At 40.0% G+C, this 23,845-nt stretch overlaps 1 protein-coding gene across 4 annotated transcripts in view; it reads right to left on the bottom strand.

Annotated features, from left to right (window-relative positions):
* The window catches only part of cbfb (core-binding factor subunit beta), a 45,109-nt gene extending 23,365 nt beyond the window's left edge, over nt 1-21,744 (bottom strand). For 2 of the 4 annotated variants that reach the window (XM_022204698.2, XM_051951709.1), the window contains exons 1-3: nt 20,964-21,744; nt 20,332-20,418; nt 13,935-14,051 (exon numbers count right to left, since the gene is read on the bottom strand). In XM_022204698.2, the coding sequence (XP_022060390.1) occupies nt 13,935-14,051; nt 20,332-20,418; nt 20,964-21,041 (282 nt within the window). In that variant the 5' untranslated portion in view covers nt 21,042-21,744. The remainder of the gene's footprint in view (nt 1-13,934; nt 14,052-20,331; nt 20,419-20,963) is intronic. The other 2 variants (XM_051951711.1, XM_022204699.2) reach the window with 2 other exon arrangements.
* Nucleotides 21,745-23,845: the final 2,101 nt, after the last annotated feature.

Here is a 23,845-nt window from a genome sequence, read left to right as displayed (position 1 = left end):
CGTCATGTTGTCGTATCTGATAGTTAGAATAAAGTTAAAACAGACAGGAGGTCATGAGGATGAAGGAAGACAGACGTATATTTTGATATTTGTCTGTGCTATCTGTAATTCAAGACCTTGTCAACAGTTGAAGTTCTGTCTGGTCGCATTGCACAATACTGACAAGCAATCATCTTTTTAAACATCGTCAGTACAATATAAAGCGCAAAGAAGACAGGAAAGATTACATAAAAAGATAGACAAATGCACTTTTGACAGCTTTAAAAGCTCAAACTCAACCATTATAAGTAATAATATGAAAGAAGCCTTATATAAAATGGTTACATATGATAGACTGAAGCAGAAGAGACGTGAAAACTCTACATTAGTGTAAGCTCCATTTGACACTGTGTTATCAGTGTATGTTGTGGCACAGTTTCTTGAAAACACCAGGAAACAGATAAGGGTTTGTGTTTTATGGTTGATCAAATGAAAAAAAATCAAAGTCTTACCACTAAGCAGTCATCGTGGTTACTTCCATAAGCAGTTATTTCTAAGCTAAAAAGACTTGGCTCCTGTTTAAGTGAACAGGAAGAGAGTTTTGTATGTGCAAAATCATCAGTCAAAGTGGTTAAAAACTGCCTAAAAAGACTGATTAGATGTCTTACAGTTATAAAGTTGGGCTTTTTAAAAAGAGGGCAGGGCAGAATTCTCCCATAGATTTCTATTACAGATTCTTTAAATGGCAAAGATCTTCCATATAACCCCTTTGACTAAATGTCAAAGTGCATTATTGCATCGATGTTAAACTTTGCATAAAACACATATCAACTATGTTTACTTATTTGTAGAGTTTCTATATCATGGTCTATTAGGCCACAAGATTCCACACTATTAATGACTGCAAAAATGTGTTGATTGTTGTAGACAAATAGTAGAAAGTATATCAAAGTATTGAAATATTTTTATCAATTAGACAGGAAAATTACACTATTAAAGCAGCCAAATTACACATGACAAATATAATAAACAACATAAAGACACTGTGCTAGATAATGATATGCACTACCATTCAAAAGTTTGGGATCACTTAGAAATGTCCTTATATTTGAAAGAAAAAGCAGCTTTTTTTCATTGAAGCTAACATTAAATGAATCATACAGTCTAGACATAGTTAATGTGGTAAATGACTATTGCAGCTGTAAACGGCTGATTTTTAATGGAATATCTCCATAGGAGTACAGAGGAACATTTCCAGCAACCATCACTCCTGTGTTCTAATGCTGCACTGTGTTAGCTAATGGTGTTTAAAGGCTCACTGATGATTAGAAAACCCTTGTGCAATTATGTTAGCACATGAATAAAAGTGTGAGTTTTCATGGAAAAGAAGAAATTGTCTGGGTGACCCCAAGCTTTTGAATTTTAATGTATATATCAAAGTTATTCATGAAAGCTCCAAAACTCTAAATGAGCTAGAAACTGAATTAGGGCCAGTGCTCTAAAATATACACAGCATTTTTCATGGTGTCTGGAAAGATATTGTACATGATTGGAAAAACCTTTTCACTGTGTATTATCTTGTACTGCAAGTGTCTGTTGTAATACTAACCTTAATACTGCATTAAAATTAAGGTTTACCAGAAACCACTAACTGTCATGCTTAAAAAAGTGTTTACTTAAACTGAGATTATTAAGGTGGGCTTTTTCATCCCAAAGAAGAAAGAAAGTGGAATGTATAAAGAGAGCAACAGAAAATTATAGTGCAGAAGAAAGACAAGAATGTGACGCTGTAGTTTGTGTGTGCAGGTGTGACAGCAGCAGGTTGAGATAAAACACGTTACTGGCCTTCTGCCCCTAATCCACACTGAATACAGCCTCTCAGGCCTATTGTGTCTCTCTCTCTCTCTTTCTCTCTCTCTCTCTCTCTCTCTCTCTCTCTCACACACACACACACACCTGCTAAAGCAACAGAAGTATAATAGCATGGTTCGATCCCATTGCATGACCACTCTCTCGTCTGCCTTCCCACCCTGTAATTACAAAAGCTGCAAAACACCATGGGACACACACACACTTCACATGACACACACTAACTTCCAGGTCAGCTGGGTTGATGCCAAACGTGCCTTCTTGGTCACTGTTTATGTCAAAAAAGTGTGAACCAGACACGAGAGGAAGATAAACCTGCAAATATCAAAAGCTGTAATATCAAACAGAGGAATTAACTGCTGGTTGTTGTTTTTTTATTCACTGTTCATTGAGAATTCTGTGGATGAACTGACTCATATGAGTCATTTTTCAGCTCTTTTGTATTATTTTTTTTTCCTATTGCAAAATAATTGTTCACTGGTTCCCGGCAGTTTTGTGTTTCTATTGTTGAGTGAATTGGCCCGTCTGAGTCCCTAACTGCCTGTGGATACATCATTGCTATGCAAAGTCCTTTCTGTGTGCACCGGAGGGCCGAGAACCACTGCATGTTCCTATGGCTTTATAGGCATGGAAATATTATGCAAATTCTCACACATGCTGGAAATAGATTTACAACACCATGAGAGGAGGGAAGACACTCCAACTGAAGCCTGGTCTACATGAAGAGGGAAAGAATCCACACGTGCTGACGAACACCAACAGTATTTACACATTTTTTCATCATACCAATTCACATGCAGATTTCTGGAGGACAAAGGCTCGAACACTGGAGTCTTGTGTCCTGTGATTTCTACTTAATGACTGACCGATAAAAGTCTGTTGGTGTTGAAGGATTCAAATCATTAGTTTCCTTGTTGTTATGCTGTGCACATTAGATGGGAAATAATTGCAAAAACATAACTGGAAAGCTAAAAATGCAACAAGACTGGTTGTTATTGGGCAGGTGGGGTAGTTAAAATATTCTGTGAATAATAAAAAGAGTGCCCCTCGTTCATGTCCCGGCCTTCCTGTGATCTTTCTGCATAGAGTTTGCATGTTCTCCCTGTGCATGTGTGGGTTTTCTCCAGGTACTTCGGCTTCCTCCCACAGTCCAAAAATATGCTGAGGCTGATTAGTAACTCTGAATGCGAGTGTGACCGTTTGTCTCTATAGGCGCTTTTCCACTAGCACCTCCTCGGCTCGACTTTACTTGACTTAGTTTAGGTCGTTTTCCATTATAATTGGGTACCACCTCATGGTAGGTGGAGTCGTCATAGCACAGCGGCCCGGAAGACCCTTAACGTCATTTGCGACACAAACGCAACACAACACTGGAGGACATCGAGACGATGGTATACCTGCTGCTCGGTCTGTGGCTTTTTGTCAGATTCAAAGTAAAAGACGAGATTTGGGGAAAGCTGAGGGCAGTGAGTCGAAACACTCAGGAGAACAGGAGAGTTTGGGAGGCGATACAGCAGTATCAAGGAGAAGACAAGAGGAAACGAAATAGACGACGTACGAGGGTAAGCTAATGCTAGTTCACTACAGTTATTGTATATCAGTCCTATGTATAACCCTGTAATGGCTGCAATTCATCAGGTATTAAAATATGTATGCTGTACAATGCCGTCACTCCCTATCCAATCAGTGGCCTATGCTCCGCAGATGTCACATTATCGGCTCGACTCAGCTCGTTTGGAACCCCAGCCGAGTAGGTACTAAAATAGCACCTGGCACCAGGTACTACGTTCTAATGGAAAACCTCACAAACCGAGTAGTTGAGCTGAGTTGAACAGAGTAGGTGCCAGCAGAAAAGTGCCATATGTGGAGCCCTGTGATACACTAGTGACTTCTCCAGGGTGTTCCCTGCCTTCACCCTAAGTCAGCTGGGATGGACTCCAACCCCGCGACCCTAATGTGTATTAAGCGGTGTATAGATAATGGATGGATGGATGTTTGAATTGTTACTATTTTGTGTGCTATCGGGGTGGCTAGCAGGCTGCATCTCTGTTTTGATTCTGCAGCTCGTTCATCAGTAGACTAAGACAACTACCCTGGTCTATCGCAGGTCATTCATACCACCTGCTGAAAGACTGCACAGCATCGGCATCACTGGCTGACGTTAACATAAACTGGACTGATATCATCATCTCACCCATAATCAAATTTACACAGCCGTTTTTGCATTGCTGCATCTGCACGCTTACATTTATTCCACAAGCCGCTTTGTACTGTTGTTCGCAGTGTATTGGTGCTGTACTTGTTTCATTTTTTCATCCTTGTGCAAATTGTACATATTATTATCATTTTTATACGTAAGTTTATTGCTGTAAGAGTTGTTGCTGCTGTAGCTGTGTGAGGCAATAAAGGATTATCTCATCTTATCTTCTTCAGAATCAAATTCAGAACCTGGAAATCTGACTTTTTTTAAAACCATTTATTTTCTTAAATCATGCACTGAGGAGAATATTTTTAAAATCCGTGTGGCGAAAACTACTAAAACTGTACGGCTACATCTCACAGAACCAGGAACACACTCATGTCAGTGTCCAGGTGAACTGAGCTGCACACTTTGGTCCAGTTAAGTTGTGAGTTACTGGAAGAGAAGGACCGAGAAAGAAATGGAACGAAGCTCACACACGCATGCTGGATTTCACACCACACTGACCTCCCTGCCTACACTTTTCTGTCCGACCCCGAGTCTTTCTGCTTCTAGCATGTGTGCGAAAAATACACAGAGGTTCTCTGGAACACAAAAGACGTGATCCCAGCAGAAAACACTGAGAAAAACACAAAGAGCACATAAGCAGCAGAGGACACTGGGCAGGATGGTGCATTGTGGGAGTGGGTGTGGTCATTGATCTAAGGCTTGGAGCAGGAAATATGATCGTCTGTGGGAGGAGATGGGTGGTGTGTGTGTGTGTGTGTGTGTGTGTGTGTGTGTGGAAGAGGTTTTGTGGTGCATTAATGTCTCTGAAGTTCAGATGAAAGTTCACTTATACTGATTTAAATGAAACAAGCTTCATTAAAATGTTCCGAACAACCACTCAGGATGTATAAGATGTGAAACAACTGCGCGCACACACACTACACACACTACACACACTACACACACACACACACACACACACACACACACACACACACACACACACACACACACACACACACACACACACACACACACACACACAACACACACACACACACACACACACACACACACACACACACACACACACAGGGTTGGATGGAGAGCAGCAGTAGCAGAGGGAACCAATTAGTGGTCTGGCTTTGATGATGTCACTGACAAGTCACGCACCGATGGCACAGCTTCCGTTCAGAGGGAAACATAATACGACGCACTGTGCAGGCACTAACACACACTCACGCACACGCAAACACACAGACACACACTTGAAGTTGCTGTGACAGAGAAGAGTCCTGGAGGCTTAAAGCTGATGAATAAATTAGAGGCCAGCCCAAGTGTCAGATAAGAAATGATTTCAGAGGGTTGTGTGTGTTTGTGAGTCAGAGTTCAGGAGAGAGCTCGAACTTTTGCATTTTAGTTTGAGAACACATGTGACCTAGTCCAAAGTATGTCCACATACAAATATATATAAAGAAAAGATGTTTGTAGAAGAAAATGTGACTTTACAAGACACATTTATTAACAGCCATTAAACCTCTCCATCCTCTTTCTCTGTCTAGGAATCTGACAAGCTCATAAGGACAGTGTTAAAAACATTGGACTAAATGCTGACAGGTTGGGCCCTTCTGTCCATTCCAAAGTTGAAACTGAAATCTCTGTGGAACGACCTGCCTGACTTGCTCAATTGGTGTGTTCTTTTGAATCACCTCTTAAAACTAACTTTTAGAGGCTTGTTTTTATGTGATGTTGTCTATTTTTATTGTCTAATTGAACTGAGTCATTTTATTCTCTTTTACCTTTTTTTTGTCTATCTATTTATGCATTGGTATACCATTACTGTGATCATTATTATTACTTTTAGCCTTGTGTTTATGGTTCTGTCCTCCATTTTCTTTTATTCCATTTTTGAATATGCCATTTTTTGGTTCTTGTATTATTTTATCTCGTGCATTTGTATTAATTTATTTGGAAAATCTTCATTTAAACTCTATTTTTCCACTTTTGCCTCTCTGGTGTTCTGTTGTTCAGTGCTCTTCCTGAGTATCCTTCCTTTCTTTTTTGCCCTGTTTGTGAAGTGCTTCACAAATTCTGTCTTTAAAAGATGCTATATGATTATCGTTGTCATGAATGCATCAGTACAATTCAACTAATAATGTGAAGATCTGAGTCATCACCACATCATAATACGCTCTTCGAAAGCTGTGGCACTGGTTACTTTGGCAATCAGCTGCATATTACAACTGTTGTGTATCTTTTTATTCATCAGTTTTTATGAAAATTCCTTTGACAGTCTATCAGGGACTCTGCCACCTGCACAAGTTGTCCGTTTGCTCTTGGTGTGGAGCTGCAGCGCTGCAACGGCTCAGTAAAATATTTACACAGTTCATCAACAGCTGTGTCCATATTTGCCATATTTTCTATTGACTCCTATTAATCTGGAACAGTGGTATCTAATCATGTGGCACAGAGGGCCTCAAAGTGTAGGAAGAAGGAAATAGGAGTTGGGGAGTGACATATTTGTAGTGAGGCTACTCCTAACAGGAACAGAAAATGAATAGTTTTGACGTTAACAGTGGTTTAAAAGTGAAAGTTATGCAAACTCCGTAAATTATCACCAGAGTGAAGGTTCATTCAGGTTTACAGAGCATTATAATGTCTTTTGGCTTATTATTTTGGTTATGTGGACTGCCAGTTTCCTGTTTTGAGTCACTTTCGCTGCTCTCGTTGGTAGATTTGAGCAAAAAGAATACAAAACCTTTTCCTACCTGCCAAGCACCAAAATGCAGACAGATAAAATTGATGAACACAGCGGAAGATTTAGTAGCTAAAGAGCCAAACTGTCTAATCTAATCTGCATCCACACACACAAAAAGGCCCATATAATGTTGAATTTATATACTTAAAGGCATTATGGAGGATGTTTTTTTTTGTTTAATTTGTATGATTCACATAAAATGAATATACTGACCTTTAGTGGACTTGTATGTATGGTTTCTAAAAAAATTAAAAAACATAACTGTGGACATGGCAGGACCTGAAAAACATCAGCCAATCAACGCGCTCGGACCGAGGCGTTTGGTTTGCTCCTTTTCCTGTCAATCAAAAATCTTCCGGCTCAGGCCTAGTTACGTAGATTACGTACGCCTTGGACTTACGTGTTTTCTGTATGTGTTGCTTTGGTATAGCTTCGTAGTTAGCTGGCGACTTGTTTTGCTCATCTTTTTTTACATAATGGCAGATAAAGATCCAGGGGGACCCAGCCGTAAAAGACAACTTCACGAGTGCTACACAAGTTTCTGGAGGGGGGCGTTTCTTCGTAAATGTTAAGAGGGGGGAGGTTAGAGGGGGGTGAGGGAGAGGTTGTATGTGCGCATGCGCATGCTACGTTCAAAGTCGTAGGAAATTAAATCTCCTCTAATGCCTTTAAGTGGAATGAATGAAGCCCTACATGTGTGCTTCTGTCTTGGATTCCAGCTCCTCCCCGATAATCCACACTTCACCATCACATAGCCGGCAGACCCTCGTATGCTTCTCATTTAGCCCCCCCCCCAATCCACCTCTAACCAATCACCTCTCTCTGTCTCTTTCTGCCTCCTTTCCCTCTTGGTTTTGTTTACTGTTTATGTGAGTATTTCTGTGCATATTTCTGTGTGTAAACTGGCGCCACCGTCTCATCGGCATGCAGAGTTCGCTCTCCACGAGCATGCACACAAAAACACACACATACATGGAGAGAGAAAGACCTCATCAGTGAAACTCGCAGAGTAATTTCTGTGGTTTCAACCTGGCCTAATGTGGAATAGTCCGTCAGCAGATAAGTTCTGGAGGCAGTTTTAAGTTTCAGAACCACAAAAACAGTTTTAAGGACTGCTCACCTTGATGCCTGAGTGCAAATGTAACAGCAGCCCAACGAAATTAAGCACAAATTGCTGTTATGTTCATCAGTTTAACATGATTCACCAGCTTCAGGTAAAATTGAATCTTTGGTGTGAAAATTTGAGGATTCTCAACATGCAGTTTGACTGAAAGCTGTCACATCTAGCTGCTAATACTTGTTAAAATCTGAAGAATTGTAAAGTTCTGTTTAGTTTCAACCCCCCAAACTCTGCCTCATACACACATTCACATAATGAAAGTAGTTAGATAGTAAAGCTGCAGGAGTAAAGCAGAACACATATATAAAGTAGAATTTTGTTAAGTCAGAACTTTATTAAAGACTCAGATGTGCGTTGCTTTGGATAAAGGTAGTGTCTACAGATACGGACCCGTACCGATACGGCACTTTCCATTTGCCAGACAGATACGGACCCGTATGCGAGTCTCGCGAGTCAAGAAGCTGCTAACCACTGCAAACTGTTGAAAGGTAAGCAAAGGTTAAGGTTAGGGTTAGGGTTAGTGTTAGGTTTAGGGTCCGTACCTGTTGTACCGATGCTACGGGTCCGTACCGCTAGCGTCTACCGGGAGTCACATGACCAGATCTCGCGTATCTGATTGGCAAATGGCAAGTGCCGTATCCGTAGTCCACAGGCTACGGGTACGGGTCCGTACCTCTCGCAACAACCTTGGATAAATGTGTCTGAAAAACTAAACTGTAGAAACCCAAACAAAAATTTTGATGAAGCAAAAAAGGATCAAGAGGACGCAAGGAGAACGGCTGTTTGCTCACACAAAGAAAACCACAAGCAAAGCAAGAAATGAATGAACGAAGGATGGAACTGAAGAAGTATTTGCAAATAAGCAAACAACTAAATTGATGACATATCAAATAATTAATGAACAAATGAGTGGGAAACCGTTTACCTACAAAAAGGAGAAATATGTCAAAGAAATCATAGGAAGGACAAGAAATATATTTTTGAGAAAAATGGATTACAGCCACAATAAAAGCAACACACTAAATAATTCTGCATCAAAAAATATATAATGTAGTGGTCATTTCAGAGAAAAGTCAACTTGAATAATAGCGTTATTCTTTTAAAGTGCTTTAAGAGACCAAGCAAAAGCAGGATACCCAGAGAGCAAATTAACAGCATTAACGCAAACAAAACGAAGCAAGATTGCTGTGACAAGACCAAAGATGCAACAATACTAAACGCACTGCATCAATGGTAATAAATAAAATAACACCGTGAAAAAGCAGAAACACCTAATGACTATTTTACTGTTTTATGAGCAGTAAAAAGACGACATCCCGTAAAAGCAAGTCTATAAAATGGGCTTTAAGAGGTGAGAAGCGACTGATTCTGCAGCTTTATCTCCTCAGGCAGGTTGTCGCGAGGCTGAGGGGACCTGATGGGCAAACAAGTTACCCTTACGCTCAAACGTCCATGTTGATACGGTCACAGGGGCCCCAGAAGGAAGATCTAAGCACACAAGCTGGCTCAGATGGTGGTAACTTTTCTACCATGTTGCCTGGGGCTTGACTATTGTGCTGTTAAGTGATATAGTGTTGAAGAAAAAAAAAAAGAGTGAAGCATCCAGTTTTTTGAGTTTTAAACTAGACTGAAACATTTTTGAATCCCTCAAGAACCTTTTGTAATTTGCTGAGAGGAGCAGAGCAAACATCTGCAGGCAAACTGACAGACAGTGTGGCCAGTGTGTGTTCACCTATTTACAGCTCAGGTGTAAATTTTATCACTTCAGTGCCTATTGAGAGAGAGAATGCAGCTGGTGATGTCCATGTGTTTACCTCCACTGTTCGAAAAAGACTATTAGAGTCTCTGGATGCTGGTAATGTGAAATAAACTGTATTTTGTTAGTTAAACTGTAAATATTATTGGTCTGTACTGATTCGTTTTTTTTCTATTTATTTCTCTTGCTCAGTATTGACAGTAAGTGGTTATGTCTCCACAAATTTCATAAGTAGGATCTTTAAAAAAAAAAGCAAAGCAGAGATGCACGCTTATTTATCTTGATTATTCACTGACTTTAAGGACAAAACAGTTTAATGGTACTTAATATTTAAATAAACAGAGCGGTGTTCATATTGTGCTAGATTCCTTTTAATGTATAGATATTTGCATCAAAATAAGATTCTTCAGAATTCAGTCCATCTCTTAGAGGCAAGATTTCAACAACAACAACAGTTGTGGACATGCATTTTAAATGCCAATACAGCAGTTGATCATGCTTATGTAATTCTGGAAAGAAAAAAATATTGTGATGGACAAACTGTTATCATTCTCTATGTGCTATCTTAAGCCACTTTTAATTTGTCGAACTGGGAGTGAAACCTCTGCAAATTTATTCTGCACTTAAAATAACAGAACTTCACCTTAAATTCTCGGAGAAACTTGACGTAACTTCAATTTTAATGAAGCGAGAAATGAATAACCTTTATGTAGAGGTTTAAATTTTAAAAATTACCTTGAGACAAACTTAGCTCCTGATAGTCTCCAGCACCCCCCGCGACCCCAGTGAGGATAAAGCGGTGTATAGAGAATGGATGGATGGATGGATGGCATACTTAGCTCCTGTCTATTTTGCTGCAATCTTTCATTGTAATGTGTGTAATGTGTTCAGAAAATGTTTTAATCCTGCTCAGCTGGTTGTCAGATCACACTGGAGTTGAATGATTAATCAATTACATATTAAAACAGCATTTTCAGACAATACGAGTAGAAAATTGTCTGATCCTGGTTTTAAACTGATGTGTTAAAGGTTTTTTTCAAATTCATCTTGTCTTCCTTGTGTGACAGTCATGCTTGGTGCTCCATCACGTTTCAATTCTACAAAGGACACTGAAATGAAGTTTGATTTTTTTTTAAAAATGAGATTACAAATAATACTTAATATCTGTTAAAAGAAAGCAAATGGATATCTTCCCCAGATCATTTAGCGTCCAGTACCAGGTGCTACACGAGGAAAACCGCCCTTCAACCTTGAAACTGGTTGATTTTGAATCTGAAGTGTTTAGAATTCCCTAAAATGCTTAACTCTGTAAAACCCAAATATAGAAAAAAAAGAGAAAATTTTAAATATATATTTATATATAAATAATAAAATTAAAAAATATTCTATATATGTATATACAATCTGTAAAATCCAAATATAAAAAATGTAAAATTACACACAGTAAAAATCTATAGTTACAAAAAAATTTAATAATATTCTATTTATGTATATATAATCTGTAAAACCCAAATATAGAAAAAAAATTGCAAAATAATATATACTTATTTAGATATAAATAATAAAAAATAAGAATAATAAATATTCTATGTATATCATTTGTAAAACCCAAATATAGAAAAAAATGTAAAAATAATATACATTTATTTAGATATAAATAATAAAAATAAGGATTTAAATTCTTATATATATATATATATATATATATATTCTGTAAAACTCAAATATAGAAAAATTGCAAAAATAATATACATTTATTTAGATATAAATAATAAAAATAATGATTTAAATTATATATATATATATATATATATATATATATATATATATATATAATCTGTAAAACTCAAATATAGAAAAAAATAGCAGAGATATAGATAATTTAAAAAATAATTAAAAAAACTTGATGTTGTATTTTTGCAACAGTGGGTTTTAAAGGGTTAAACTGCAGCAGTCTGTTTCCATTAATGCTGCCGCTAAACCTGCTACTGATGCTACAATTCATGTCTAACTTGGGGTTAATGCTTGCTAGCAAGTTAGCAGCTAGCACTAAAATTAACCTCGTCCACAGCTGGCTCCCATTAGGCTGCACACAGAGCCTGCACTGCTACACTCCGTCTCTGTCGAACACACACATTAAATCCAGTCGCCAAGTTTAACCTGGCTGTGCTACCCTTCTGGTTTGGCACCATCTGTGTTTGGAAATGAAGGCGGGAAAGAGGCAGAAAACGGAGGCGGAGGGAAGAGAGTGGATGGAGGGAGCAAGTAGTGGGGGGATGTACGGTGGGAACGAGAAAAAAAAAAACCACACTGGGGGAGTGGACGGAGAGACAGACGGAGGAGACAGACATGCAGCGTGGAGGTTTATATAAAATGCCACAAGAATAACAAACGAGCAAAGAACGGGAAAGTTAAAAGAAAGAAAATATGTGGGGGGGAAAGCAATAAAAATAAAGAAAGTCGTATAAACAGCAACCTGGTAGCTTAGTTTGAATCAGACTTCAGCAGCTACTGTCTCCTCCTTCTAATTCAGTTCATCTTCTTCCCTGCTGACCTTCACTAGAGACAGAATATTTTATTATTATCTTTGCCACCTTGTTTTTGCACAAGATGATCACCTGGCTCCAAATATTACGCAACCAATAAAAAGCTGGATCGCATTGCAGAACATACAACCGAGCATCAGAGTTCTGCGGGTGTGTGGGTTCACTGTGACAGTAATTAAGCAAAGAAGTTGCAACGTACACAAGATCTCTGCCTCGGCTTGACAGTTGTATCCTGCAGGGAGGTCCGGTGGGATCTGGAGGCAGGGCATGAGCGCGAAACACTGCAGAAAATGCACACTGAGTACACAATTAAAGGCTCTGCGTTGGAACGGCAGAGCGATTTTTTTTTTTTAATTTTCTTCTTCTCGAGAAACAATATTTCTCTCTACAGCACATTGCGCTGGAAACCACATCGAGCACTCGGCTGCTCTTGGAATGTAAATTAATATCACATAAAAAGAAAAAGGCTGGAACCTTAGACGTGTGTCTTTTTCTTGAGGCAAGAGAATCTCATTGATCTGGATTAAGTTATTGTGAGTCGCTACGCTGGTATAGAATGTTTTCCAGTTGGAAAGATGGATTCAAAAAAAAAAAAAAAAGAGCAGTCTGTCAGCATGTTTATCAAAGTCTTTTCAAGGCCTCAGCTCTGCAAAACGGCTTTACATTGAGGCCTCATTAAAACTTCATACATCTGTGAGCACCGCTAAGAGGATATCACCTGAGACACAAACGATCATGCTGTCTTTCTTTCTTTCTTTCTTTGTCTGACACAAATAAACACACACATCACCTCAGAACGCCTATGCAAAATCCCCACTACCCATTAACACACACACAGAGTTGCCAACCATCAGAGCACTGGTGTTAAATAATTAACAGTGTGAGATTAGTCCGTCAGCCTCGGGGCATGGAGGTCCATCGATTCCCCAGAATGCATTTTTAATGAGCCGCCAGCCGGCATTCATTTCAGCTGGCCAGTGTCCGTGGAGGGCCTTCTGACACACACACACACACACACATTTACAGAGTCCAGGCTGGGCGCCAAGGGAGACAATTAACATACACATAAACACAGCAGCACCACTGTACTGAGCAGCGGATATCACCTTGACGACAGCAGCAAATGAACATCTTCAAAGTTGTTTAACTTTGATCTTAACAGAGCACGAGGGCGACGGAACAAACAAGGTTTTCGTCAATTCTGGAGAGAGGCCAAAGACTGAATTCTCCCTTGTGACCGGGATCATAACACGCCAACAAGTCACTGCTTTAAGGGTTCGTCTGTGCAAAACATGAAGCTGATGGGTCCTTTTAATTTGCCGTTTTGTTTCCGAGCCGACACCTCCTTAATCGTTCCTGTCAAAGGTTGTTGGCTTGAACAAGGTAAACGTCCAATATCTGGAAAGTTTTAGTCTTAAATTCTCATGAAGCTTTAGCTGCCTTTGCGTCAGCGGTGTTTTCATTTCTTGAAATATAAAAGGAACTGAAAGTAAAAGAGCGCACAGACATGTATGCATTTTTTTCCTGTACAAGTTTCGCAACGTGACAGTAAAGTCATATGAATCACATGACTGAACAAACGGCAAAAGGAGTTGAAATGAGAGATTTTGCCAGCAGCTGTTTGGATGCGTTTGGATAGAAACCACGTGACGTTGACAACAAAAGCGAGAAATGTGTGCGTTTGAGGGTAGTGTTCGTGTATCGTTCACACTTCCTACCTTTCCTGTCTCTCTTTCGAAGTCAACGTATTCCCTTGTAGGAACCTGCCTCTGGTCGCCGTGGAGATTGGCGGGAAAAAATTGGAGCGAGAGGTTGGTGCCTGTCGCTACAAAGGCCTGTGGAAAAAGACAGGAGAGAAAGTATGACTTCGGTTGTGAACAGCAAGACAATATGGGCAAAAAGATAAACTCAAAAACAGAGTTGTGACAGGCCATGGTTAATGAAAGTGTTGTGGCTAATGTGTTAGCAGAAACTGTGCATCCTGCAGGCACCAAGCAGCAGCAGCATCCCATTGATATTTTTATAGTCATGTGATGGAACCAAGTCCAAAGTTCACTCAGATTTGAGCTACTTTCAGGTTTTCTCCAATTGCTGGGGAAAAAAAAATCAACAATTTTATACAAGAACTGTTACTACCAATGACTTGTAACATCCCTGGTGCAACACTGCATCACTAATTTTGGAATTATTAAACACCGTGGCAGAGATACGCTTACAGTGCTGTTTGTCTGTAAGCAAAAAAATACAAGGCTGAACTTCACAAAACTTGGTGGAGAGGTGGAACACGGCTAAATAGATTACTCTCTTTAAAACTGCAATATAGGACATTGGTCTTAGCTGAAGATTTTGCTCTTTATGTGGACATGCTATTTTAAAAAGTGACTAGATCATAAGTCAACCAGTTAAAACCACTGCACTCAAACTTAGTGTCTGGCCAAAGACACCAAGGAATTAGCTAAAGAAGCTAAACGCACTGTAAAAACACTATGGAGTACATGTTCACCTTAAATTTTTTGTAAGATAAATCAACACTCTATTGATTTTACATGACTATTTCAGTTGTACCGAGCTATATACTGTCATCCATGAGTCTGGCTGTGTTTTATTATGTCTGAAAAAAAAAAAAATCGACATAACCTTGTGACACCTTACCTTCGAGCCCTGAAAGTACAAAATTCTATCAAAAAGCATGCACTACAAAATACTAGTCTGGAGTTTGAAAGACAATGGCATCCATCAAGCAGAGAAGGCCGTATTTTATGTTGCATTAAGGGAAATGTGTTGCATTTTCAGAGCCTGATTGAAAGTAAGCATCAAGAGTTGGACTATCTCAGTCTCTAGAGCATCAATTTGAATCTTTTTGGACATTTACATGTAAATAATTCCTCTAAAAATACATAAAAATGCAATGGAGTGTCCCTTTAAATCAAAATTACTACTTAATGCAAATTATAATTGAAGACTAGAATGTTAAAATACAGTTTTTTAGGCACATGCAGGGTTCAAAGTTTCATAAAAAATGTTTGCATAGGCGTTTTGCATACGTCAACTGTCTTTTTTACGTTAAAAAAAACGGTTTAAGTTTGATCAAACCCAATCTTTTTCTCTTTTTCTGGAATCCTCAAGCCGCTCTCGGCCTCTCAGTGTTTTCTTCGTGGTCTAACCGCCCTCCTCTTAGAACAAAAGCTCAACGCCGAGCACTGGCTCTGTCTCCTCACATACGTATAATCACATCATACTGTAGCTCCTCTCGTTTTTTTTTATTTCTGTAAAATGGCTTCTTGTTCCTAATGGGCACATTCCTCTCTAGATGCGCGTGCACGTTGGCGAACGCACGACATGCAGAAACACAAATAAAATGAAAATCAATAGGAAGCACTTCTCTGTTGCATTCAGAAAGCAATGAATTACAGAAGAGGCAGAAAATCAGGTTAGAAAACGTCTGGTTTTTTTTAATCTGCGTATGTGTGTGTGTCTGTTGTCTTTGTGTGTGTTGTGTTTGCTGAGACGGATCAATACTAAGGGCATTACGGATGCGACTGAAGCTGGAAGCATATGAATTATGCACCCTGTCAAACGTGTCCTTCATCAGCGAGTGAGAGAATGAGGAAGAAAAACGGAATGAGAGAGAAAGAAGAAGGAACGACGGCGAGTGGAAGAGAAAAACGAGAGGAGGTGGAAGCTCAAAGAACACCCGAGTCATCATTTCTGCTGTATTTGAAGTATTGGATTACAACCATCTGATACTAATTTGCTGCCTACTACTGCTGGAGAGAAAACGAGGTAAAAGGGGAGGCCGAAAGAGGAGAGAGATGGAGGGAAAGCGAGAGACAAAGGAATGAGAAAGAGGAAGAGAAACGGCGAAGGTGTAAAGAAAAGTTAAAGAGGTGAGAAGAGGAGACGGAAAGGTATAAAGATGAAAAACAAAACAGAGAAAAGGAAATAAAAGACAGAGAGAGAGAAGCAGAAGAAGAGACAGACAGAGAGCAGCACAGCATGAAAATCAATAGTAGTTTAGAAAGCAACTCATCTCTAATGAGCTGAGCTGAAGATAATTTACTTTGAATTATTGTCCCATTTATCAGATCAATCCGGAACATTTTAGAGACACACATCTGTACGTGTGTGTGTGTGTGTGTGTGTGTGTGTGTGTGTGTGTGTGTGTGTGTGTGTGTGTGTGTGAAATTCCTAGAAATGCACAGCTGAATGATTTATTTCACATGTACAGCATGGCATTAAGGAAAATAAGGCAGACTTACAAGATTTCCATGCTGTTTTTTAGTTGATTTAAATTATGCAAAAACACAAAAATATGTTAAATAAATTAACAAAAGCCTACTTTTATTCTTGCATTATTTAATATAACACTTAACCTGTGAGGACAAAACTTTGTCTTTTCATGTCTGCCTTTTTTCAAGGCTTTCTTTGTAAAAAAAAAAAAAAAAAACTATTTGATCTAAAGACGTGTGTGGCGAAATAAATACATCATGTATGAAAATGCTGTTAAATTCTATACAAAGTTGCTTTTTCATTTTGTCAAAGGAGAATTTATTTCAAACTCCATAAGACTCGGCATGGAATGACGCTCAGAGCAAAACTGAATAAACAGAGTCCTGTTTAAAGGGAATGAGAACATTTAAAGATCCCCTCTAGATACGTTAGATGACATTTAAAATATCATCTGCTTGGAATTTGTGTTTAAGTGGCTCAATAAAAGTTGACTTTCTAAATGCAATAGTGCCTTTTTTGTGTGTTTTACTTAAAAACCCTGAACTGATTGTCATTCAAATTGGTTCATAATGGTTTCTTCCTCACAGAACAGCACACTGGCGTTGCATAACTGGTGCGAAGAATCAATGAAATGACCGTGAATGCATCTTGATGTAAGCACAGACAAAGTGTAAACAGAAAAAAAAACAAATTGTAGCACAATTGTGAGGTGAAAGTGCAACGGACAAACCCGAAGCGACCGTAAAGAAGACACATTTTCCTGATGAGGACGCTTTCGCTAATGTCACGACTCCCAATAAATCACCCGCGAGTTTACAGTTTGTTTTCCCTGACAGCGCATTCGGAGTCTCGTCGTGTCTAACAGTCGTTCGCGCTGACCGTGAAAATAGCAGGAGGTCTTTAGCGGCGTCTGGCCGATGGATAAATCAGCAGCATGATGTCACGGCTGCCGTCGAGGCGTTTAAACCGTGGCCATCAATTCTCGCTGCAGAGGGGGCTTATAAATACAGTGAGGACAGACAGACGGACGGACGCATCGCGGGGCCGCTAAAAGAAGGTAAAACTAGATGCAAACACCCCCCCCCCTCCCCCTCCCTCCCATCCAGCCTCACCCCTGCGATGATGACGGCGTGTTTGTGAAAAATACCTCCAGGGTGACTAAGACGGCAGAAGTTGCCGCGTGTTTGTGTTTGTTTGCAGCCTGCGGGCTTCTCTCCTGACCTCACCTTCAGCCGGAGACACGCTTTAGGAAGCAGACTTCAAGATTTAATGAGAATATCAACGTGGCCTGACCTGCTCTGATGTTCTAGACAGCTCAAACACTGCAGCCTGGATTTTTTTTAAAAAAAAACCCAACAAGGTCACATGGGTTGAGCCCTCGAGACAAACCTGGTTGACCTCAGCACTGAGATGAAGACAGGAAAATCTGCAGATTTGTGGTGTTAAAATATTCCAGTTACAGTGCAGCTTTTTATTTTCATTTCTCAGCTGCAATGTTTCAACTACACGTGCAATATGTGAGTTTCACACACAAGTATGTTGACCTAATGTGCAATATTTCATTTGGTTTTCCCTTTTCTATTCGTGCTTTATTTTCGCTCACCTGCGCATCGTACTTACATCTTACTACTTCCTACTTCTAGTCACTACATTACTCATGTCATTTGTTTTTTCTGAGCAATATCTGCCTCTGGGATTAATAAAGTTCACTCTTATCTTATTTTATCTGATTTCAGTGTTGGCATATTGTACTCAACTTTAATTCTCAGATGAGTATATTCATTTTTGCTTTTTCTCTAAAATTCTTCTCACTGGAGCAATAAGTTGTCCACTATTAAATTAATCACTAGCCATTTCGACAAATAATGACTTGGTTTGAGTAATGTCTTAAGAAATATGATTTGAAAATATCTGACATTATTCCAGCTTCTTAATTTAGACTTTTTTAAGATAATATATAAGATAAAATAAATGTAAATGTTCCCTCATCAGGGTAATTTACACGTTACAGCAGCTAGATACAAAAGATACTGAAGAAAGCAAGACAAAAAATTACAACAAGGGTAAATATATAGAAATAACTGACAAATCCGTCTCGTTTCTTTCCTCCTCTAGGATAGTAAACTGAACATCTTTGGGTTGTGCACAAAACAACACATTTGAAGATGTTATGTTGCACTTTGGGAAACATTTGTCACCATTTTCTTTCATTTTATAGCACAGAAAATGAATCAATTAATCCAAAAAATAGTCAATCAGCAAAGAAATGTATTAAATTAGTTGCAGCCCTACCGCTTAGAACATTATAGAGAAGTAATATGATACTTTTCACTCCGTTAAAGGTATTTCTTAGCAACTTTGAATATTGTAAAAGCTAGCAGTGTGAATACAAAATACAATAGAAGTAGCTACAGTATTAAAGTGTTGCTTAACTGTGTGAGTAATAGTAATACAGAAGTGAAATAATAAATCCAATTCTGACTGAGACCTGGATGCTGAGCTCGTTTTGGAATTATATAAATAATGCTATAACAAATAGAGAAGTGTGTTTTAACTATAGCTGGAAGTAACTTCAGTTGTTTGCAGGACTTTTACTTGTACTGGATTATAGTTTGACGTCGTGACACTGAGGTCTTTTCTTTCAGCAAAAAGAGTTCAGTAAAAGGAGCAAAGCCAGTCTCATTACTCCATTTGCTTTTGGGAGGCATCCATCTCAGAACCGGACGTTTGATCGGATGAATTTGAAGCTAAGAGAGGACTGTGGTTTTGGAAATGGAGGGAGACGGATTCAGCGCGGAGACGCTCTTCAACAGTGACACTGTCACCACAAACTATCTCCTGCTGCAGCAACAACCCGCCGGCTGCTGCTCCGAATGTGAAAATAAAGAAAAACAGCTTGTTGTACAAAGCAGCACAACTCAAATTTAAGTCTGAAAAAATGAAAATACAGCTCCAAATAATGATTATTTATAATACGATGTGCAAAGTGACTCTTCTCAAGGCTGTGCAAAAACAATGAGACATCACGAAAAGGAGGAATATTTTAAAAATTACAGAAAATTATTGGGATCCAATAATTTGTTGAATCAGATTAGCCTATATCTAATTCGACAAATTATTGGATCCCAATACAGTGAAAAACGCTTTTTTATAATCTCCTAAACCCCCGGGTGACATCTTCAAAGCTTCAATTTGCTTATTTTCCCACAAAACACAAAGGAAAACCAGCAGATCCTCACTAATATGAAACTTGAGAGTGCTTTTTATCCCCTCGCTGCACAAAACAGGATGTTACCAATTAATAGCATTTATTGCCGGGCTGCTGCACTGCATTATACCCACTACATGCTGTCAGGTTCCCAACATCAGACATGACGGGTGATGTTTGCTTTAAGAGACCACTTTTTTTTTTTTTCCAGGCCCCAAATTGCAGCCCTAACAGTGTTTGTTGTTCGAATGAAGGGCCTGTGTGATAACATGTGTGAATGCTGAGGCGATCGTGACTGCAGCTGCACAAGGGGGGAAGAGGGCAAGAAGCCTGGTGGGTCTAAATGGCTGATAACACGTCTACTTCCTGGTGGTGGGACACCTCGAACCATCGGGGCTCAAACACACGGTCCATGTGTGTGAATCTAAGCTGCATGTGTTGCTGCACGACACTCACAAGAGGTCATTTGACTTATAAAGTTGACAACTACTCCTGTCTTATTCATAACAGACTAGATAAGACACTATATGATCTTTATCTGTTATGTCCATGGCATCCTCATGAGCACACACTCTTCTTTTCCCCTTTTGTGTCAAATCATAATCAGTAATTAGCACCAATTTTCTCCCCGTTGTTTCCCCAAGAAGAGGCCAAAAAGGATTCAGCTTTGCACTCACTATTTCTGACCGTCCGTCCCTGCAGGCGTTCTGGAAGCGAGCTTGTCTCTCCTCATGGGGTCGGTCTCTGAACCCAGTGTACTTAATCTGCAAGGGAAAGAAAGCAGAAAACCCTAAACCAACACACGCACACAGTCTGCGCAGAAGACATGTGTTTGACTTGATTTCAAAAGAAGAAACTCCAGAGTGAGTGGAGATGCTGGCTGGGCTGCAGTTTAAAGATAAGCCACAGGAATTTTGATTTAAGGCAATTATTCTTTGATTGAGCTTCTCATTTTTTTTAAAAAAAGACATGTGAAATCAATGAAAGCAGCAGCAAAAACTTCACTTTGAGTAATAAATACAGTCACAAAACAAACAAAAAATAAGCTGACTCAGAATGAAATGTGTAATATTTTCTTCAATTTCAAATGGGCACATACAAATGGAGCAACTTCTTGCAAAGCTGGAGGCTTAAAGTGTTTTTTGTGTTATTTTTAATAAACTCCTTAATTCATTACATGGATGAAGTGAAGCCATATGAAGCTCTAAACGATTCACCCCGCACCCAGCGTGCTGCTCTCCTCGAACGAGCCTCCTTGTGTCTGTATTTCCGCCGTCTCTAACAGAATGGATCCAGTGTGTAGACTCACCTCACACTCCCTGCTCAACTTGCGGAAAAACTCCTCATTCTCAAACTTGCTCCTCTGGTCCGGGACTACCCGCGGCATCTTCAACCAACACTCTCCGGCCACTTTTGCTTCACTTTTTGGGTTTTTTAAATCTCCCTCTTTTACGCGTAAAAGTTAAAAGTGTGCCGTCCGTCCCTCACTCAGCCTCTCTTTCACTCACTTCTCTTCCGTGTCTGTGTTCTCTCTCTCTCTCTCTCTCTCTCTTTCTCTTCCCTGTGTGGAGCAATGTGCTCTCTTGCCTGCTGCTGGCCTCTGTGATTGTGACTTGCTCTGCTTCAGATAATGATGATCTTGCCTCTGGCTTTTGCGGCTCCCTGCGCGCTCCGGGTCGCCTCTGGCTCCAAATGGCTCTTGTTAAATGACCCGCTGCGATAGATAAAGCTCAGTTTGACCGTGTGGCTTTTCCACTCCCTCTCTCTCTCTCTCTCTCTCTCTCTCTCTCTCTCTCTCTCGCTCTCTTTCACTTTCTCGGTGTCTCTCCACCTCCCTCCCTCCCTCTCTCTCTCACTCGACGAGCGTCTGATCTCAAGCAAGTGGCAACAAATGAGCGCTCTCTGTCTGGGTCTCGAGTCTTACCTGCAACTTTCAGGTGCTCCTGCTCAGTAGGCCTGCTAATTGTTCGTGCGTAAAATGGATTTGGAGACGCAAATAACGCGCGACGCGTTAAAGTATCATGAAGGAAGATGTGATTTAATCTGTAATTTTAGTACTTTAATTCCAACTATTTTATGCTCTGATGGCACAATAAATATTTTTAATCCACATTTTTATCCTGGAATCACCACGATTCAGCCAAACATAACATTTCCAACTAACTAAGCCAAGTTAAATATTAAGATAAAGAAGCAGGAATGCAAATATGCACATACTGATTAATAACTTGCATTTATACATAAGAAAATGACATAAATAGCTACCTTAGCCATCCCTTTGTGACACTTTTACGGCTCGTTAGCGCAGCTGTCAAAATCCAAAATTACGACGCTTTAGAAAGCCCCTTGAAAGCACCAGCAGTCTACTTCCTGGCTCCGTCGAGTCTCTCTTGTGACTGTACACCCAAAATACTGTCCTCCCTCCCTCTCTCTCGCTCTCCTCCCCCACATCTCCACTCCTCCCCATTCACAATAATAATACTACTACACACGCTACTCAGGGCCGCCACTGCGCATGCGCTCGGGGTACCAGTAACTTTTATAGGATCCTTATGTGAGGAGAGGAAAAAGGAGGGGAGCATGAAGAGGGAGCGGACACACAGGATTTTGTGTGTAAAGAAAGAAATCCTGTAATAATCCTAAAATCCTCTAGAGAATACAAAAAAGTTACTCTGGAAATGGTGGGTGATTTCCGCTATATGTATACAGGTTTACGTCATAAAAAAACTCCCCAGAGGCCACCTGTGTGCAATATCTCATGCAATAAATGTCTGTTTCTCAAGGTGCCAGAAAACGTCTTTTAAATCCGTCACGAAAAACTCACCAACCTTTTAAAGTTGTCTTGTTTTATGGCCGAAGTCTTTTATAGGCCTCCCGACATTTTGAAGAATGTGCTCGACTACGTGCATAAAGTTCGCAGCGTCCCTCGGATTATTTTTCAGTGGCAGGGAAAATAAATTTACTCGAGTACATAGAGAGAATTTTCAGATGGCTGGCTGGTTTCTACCTGACAACTCCACTGATCAGCCACAACACCGAAACCACAGACAGGTGAAGTTGATTAAATTCATCATCTCATGGCAAAGCAATCTTCTGCTGCGAAACCTTGGGTCCTGGCATTTGTGTGGCTGTAACTTGGACATATACCACCCACCGATGCACTGTTGCAGTCTGAGTACACCCTCCAGCAGGACAATATGCCCCATCGCAGTGCAAAAACAGCTTGAGGAACAAGCTTGAGGAACATTTTACGCTTCAACCCTAAATTTCCCTAGATCCCAATCTGACTGAGAATCCGAGGGGTCCGTTAGAAGAAGCCTCATCCACAGAGATCCTACAGCACCCAAAGGATCTGCTGCTAATGTCCCAGACACCTCCAGAGGTGTGCGCCCTGATAGTTCACACACACACATATACATCCATAAGAAGGACTTTGTGACACAAGTGGAAAACACACCGACCTTCAGTGTTAGGAGTTAATCAGCGCTCATCTTCATAACTGTTCAACTTGCAAAAAATCATGTATCATAACACTGGCTGATCCTCCAACAGCAAGCAGTGATTAAACAAGGCAGCAATTACGTGACAAATAGTATGTTTCTATCCAACTTCAGATGTTAATAAATTCATTCAAGAAATTACAATTTAGTTTAAAATATTCTGCTTTTTTTTAAAGGACACACCCATTAAATTTGGTGGAACCTACACAATATTAGGTGCCAAATATTGTGTTGGTCTCCCTTATGTGGTCAAAAATGCTCTGAACCATTGGGACCCCTCAAGGGGACCTCACGGTTGTGGCGTTTAGAGGCCCAGTTGGATTCACGGAATGCAAAATGGGGATTCTTTTGGCCGACCACTGCTGCGTCTCAGCTCCCTTTCTGGTCCGTGTAGTCATTTTCGACGGCTTGGTCTGAGAGGGTCTCTCTTACTTTGACTGAATTTCAGTTAAAGACTGCAGTGCCAGGAAGCACTGTGTCTCCTCCTCAGCCCACTGCTGCTTGGATTTGCCATCCATATTTACTACTACTACTACTACTACCACTACTACGCTCGGCTGTTTAAAAATGGCGGTTTTGTGTTCCTGCTGTTGATCGTTGGTCACCGTAACCCTGCCCCCAGCATGTAATGTACTTGGTACTTAGCTCTGTCCCAGCAAAGAGTTGGTGAGAGTTTTTGGAGCATGGAGCT

This window comes from Acanthochromis polyacanthus, chromosome 8 (assembly GCF_021347895.1).
Source record: "Acanthochromis polyacanthus isolate Apoly-LR-REF ecotype Palm Island chromosome 8, KAUST_Apoly_ChrSc, whole genome shotgun sequence".
NCBI classification, from domain to species: Eukaryota; Metazoa; Chordata; class Actinopteri; family Pomacentridae; genus Acanthochromis; species Acanthochromis polyacanthus.
The sequence above is the reverse complement of the archived record's forward strand: the minus strand, read 5'-3'. Positions and strand labels throughout refer to the sequence as shown.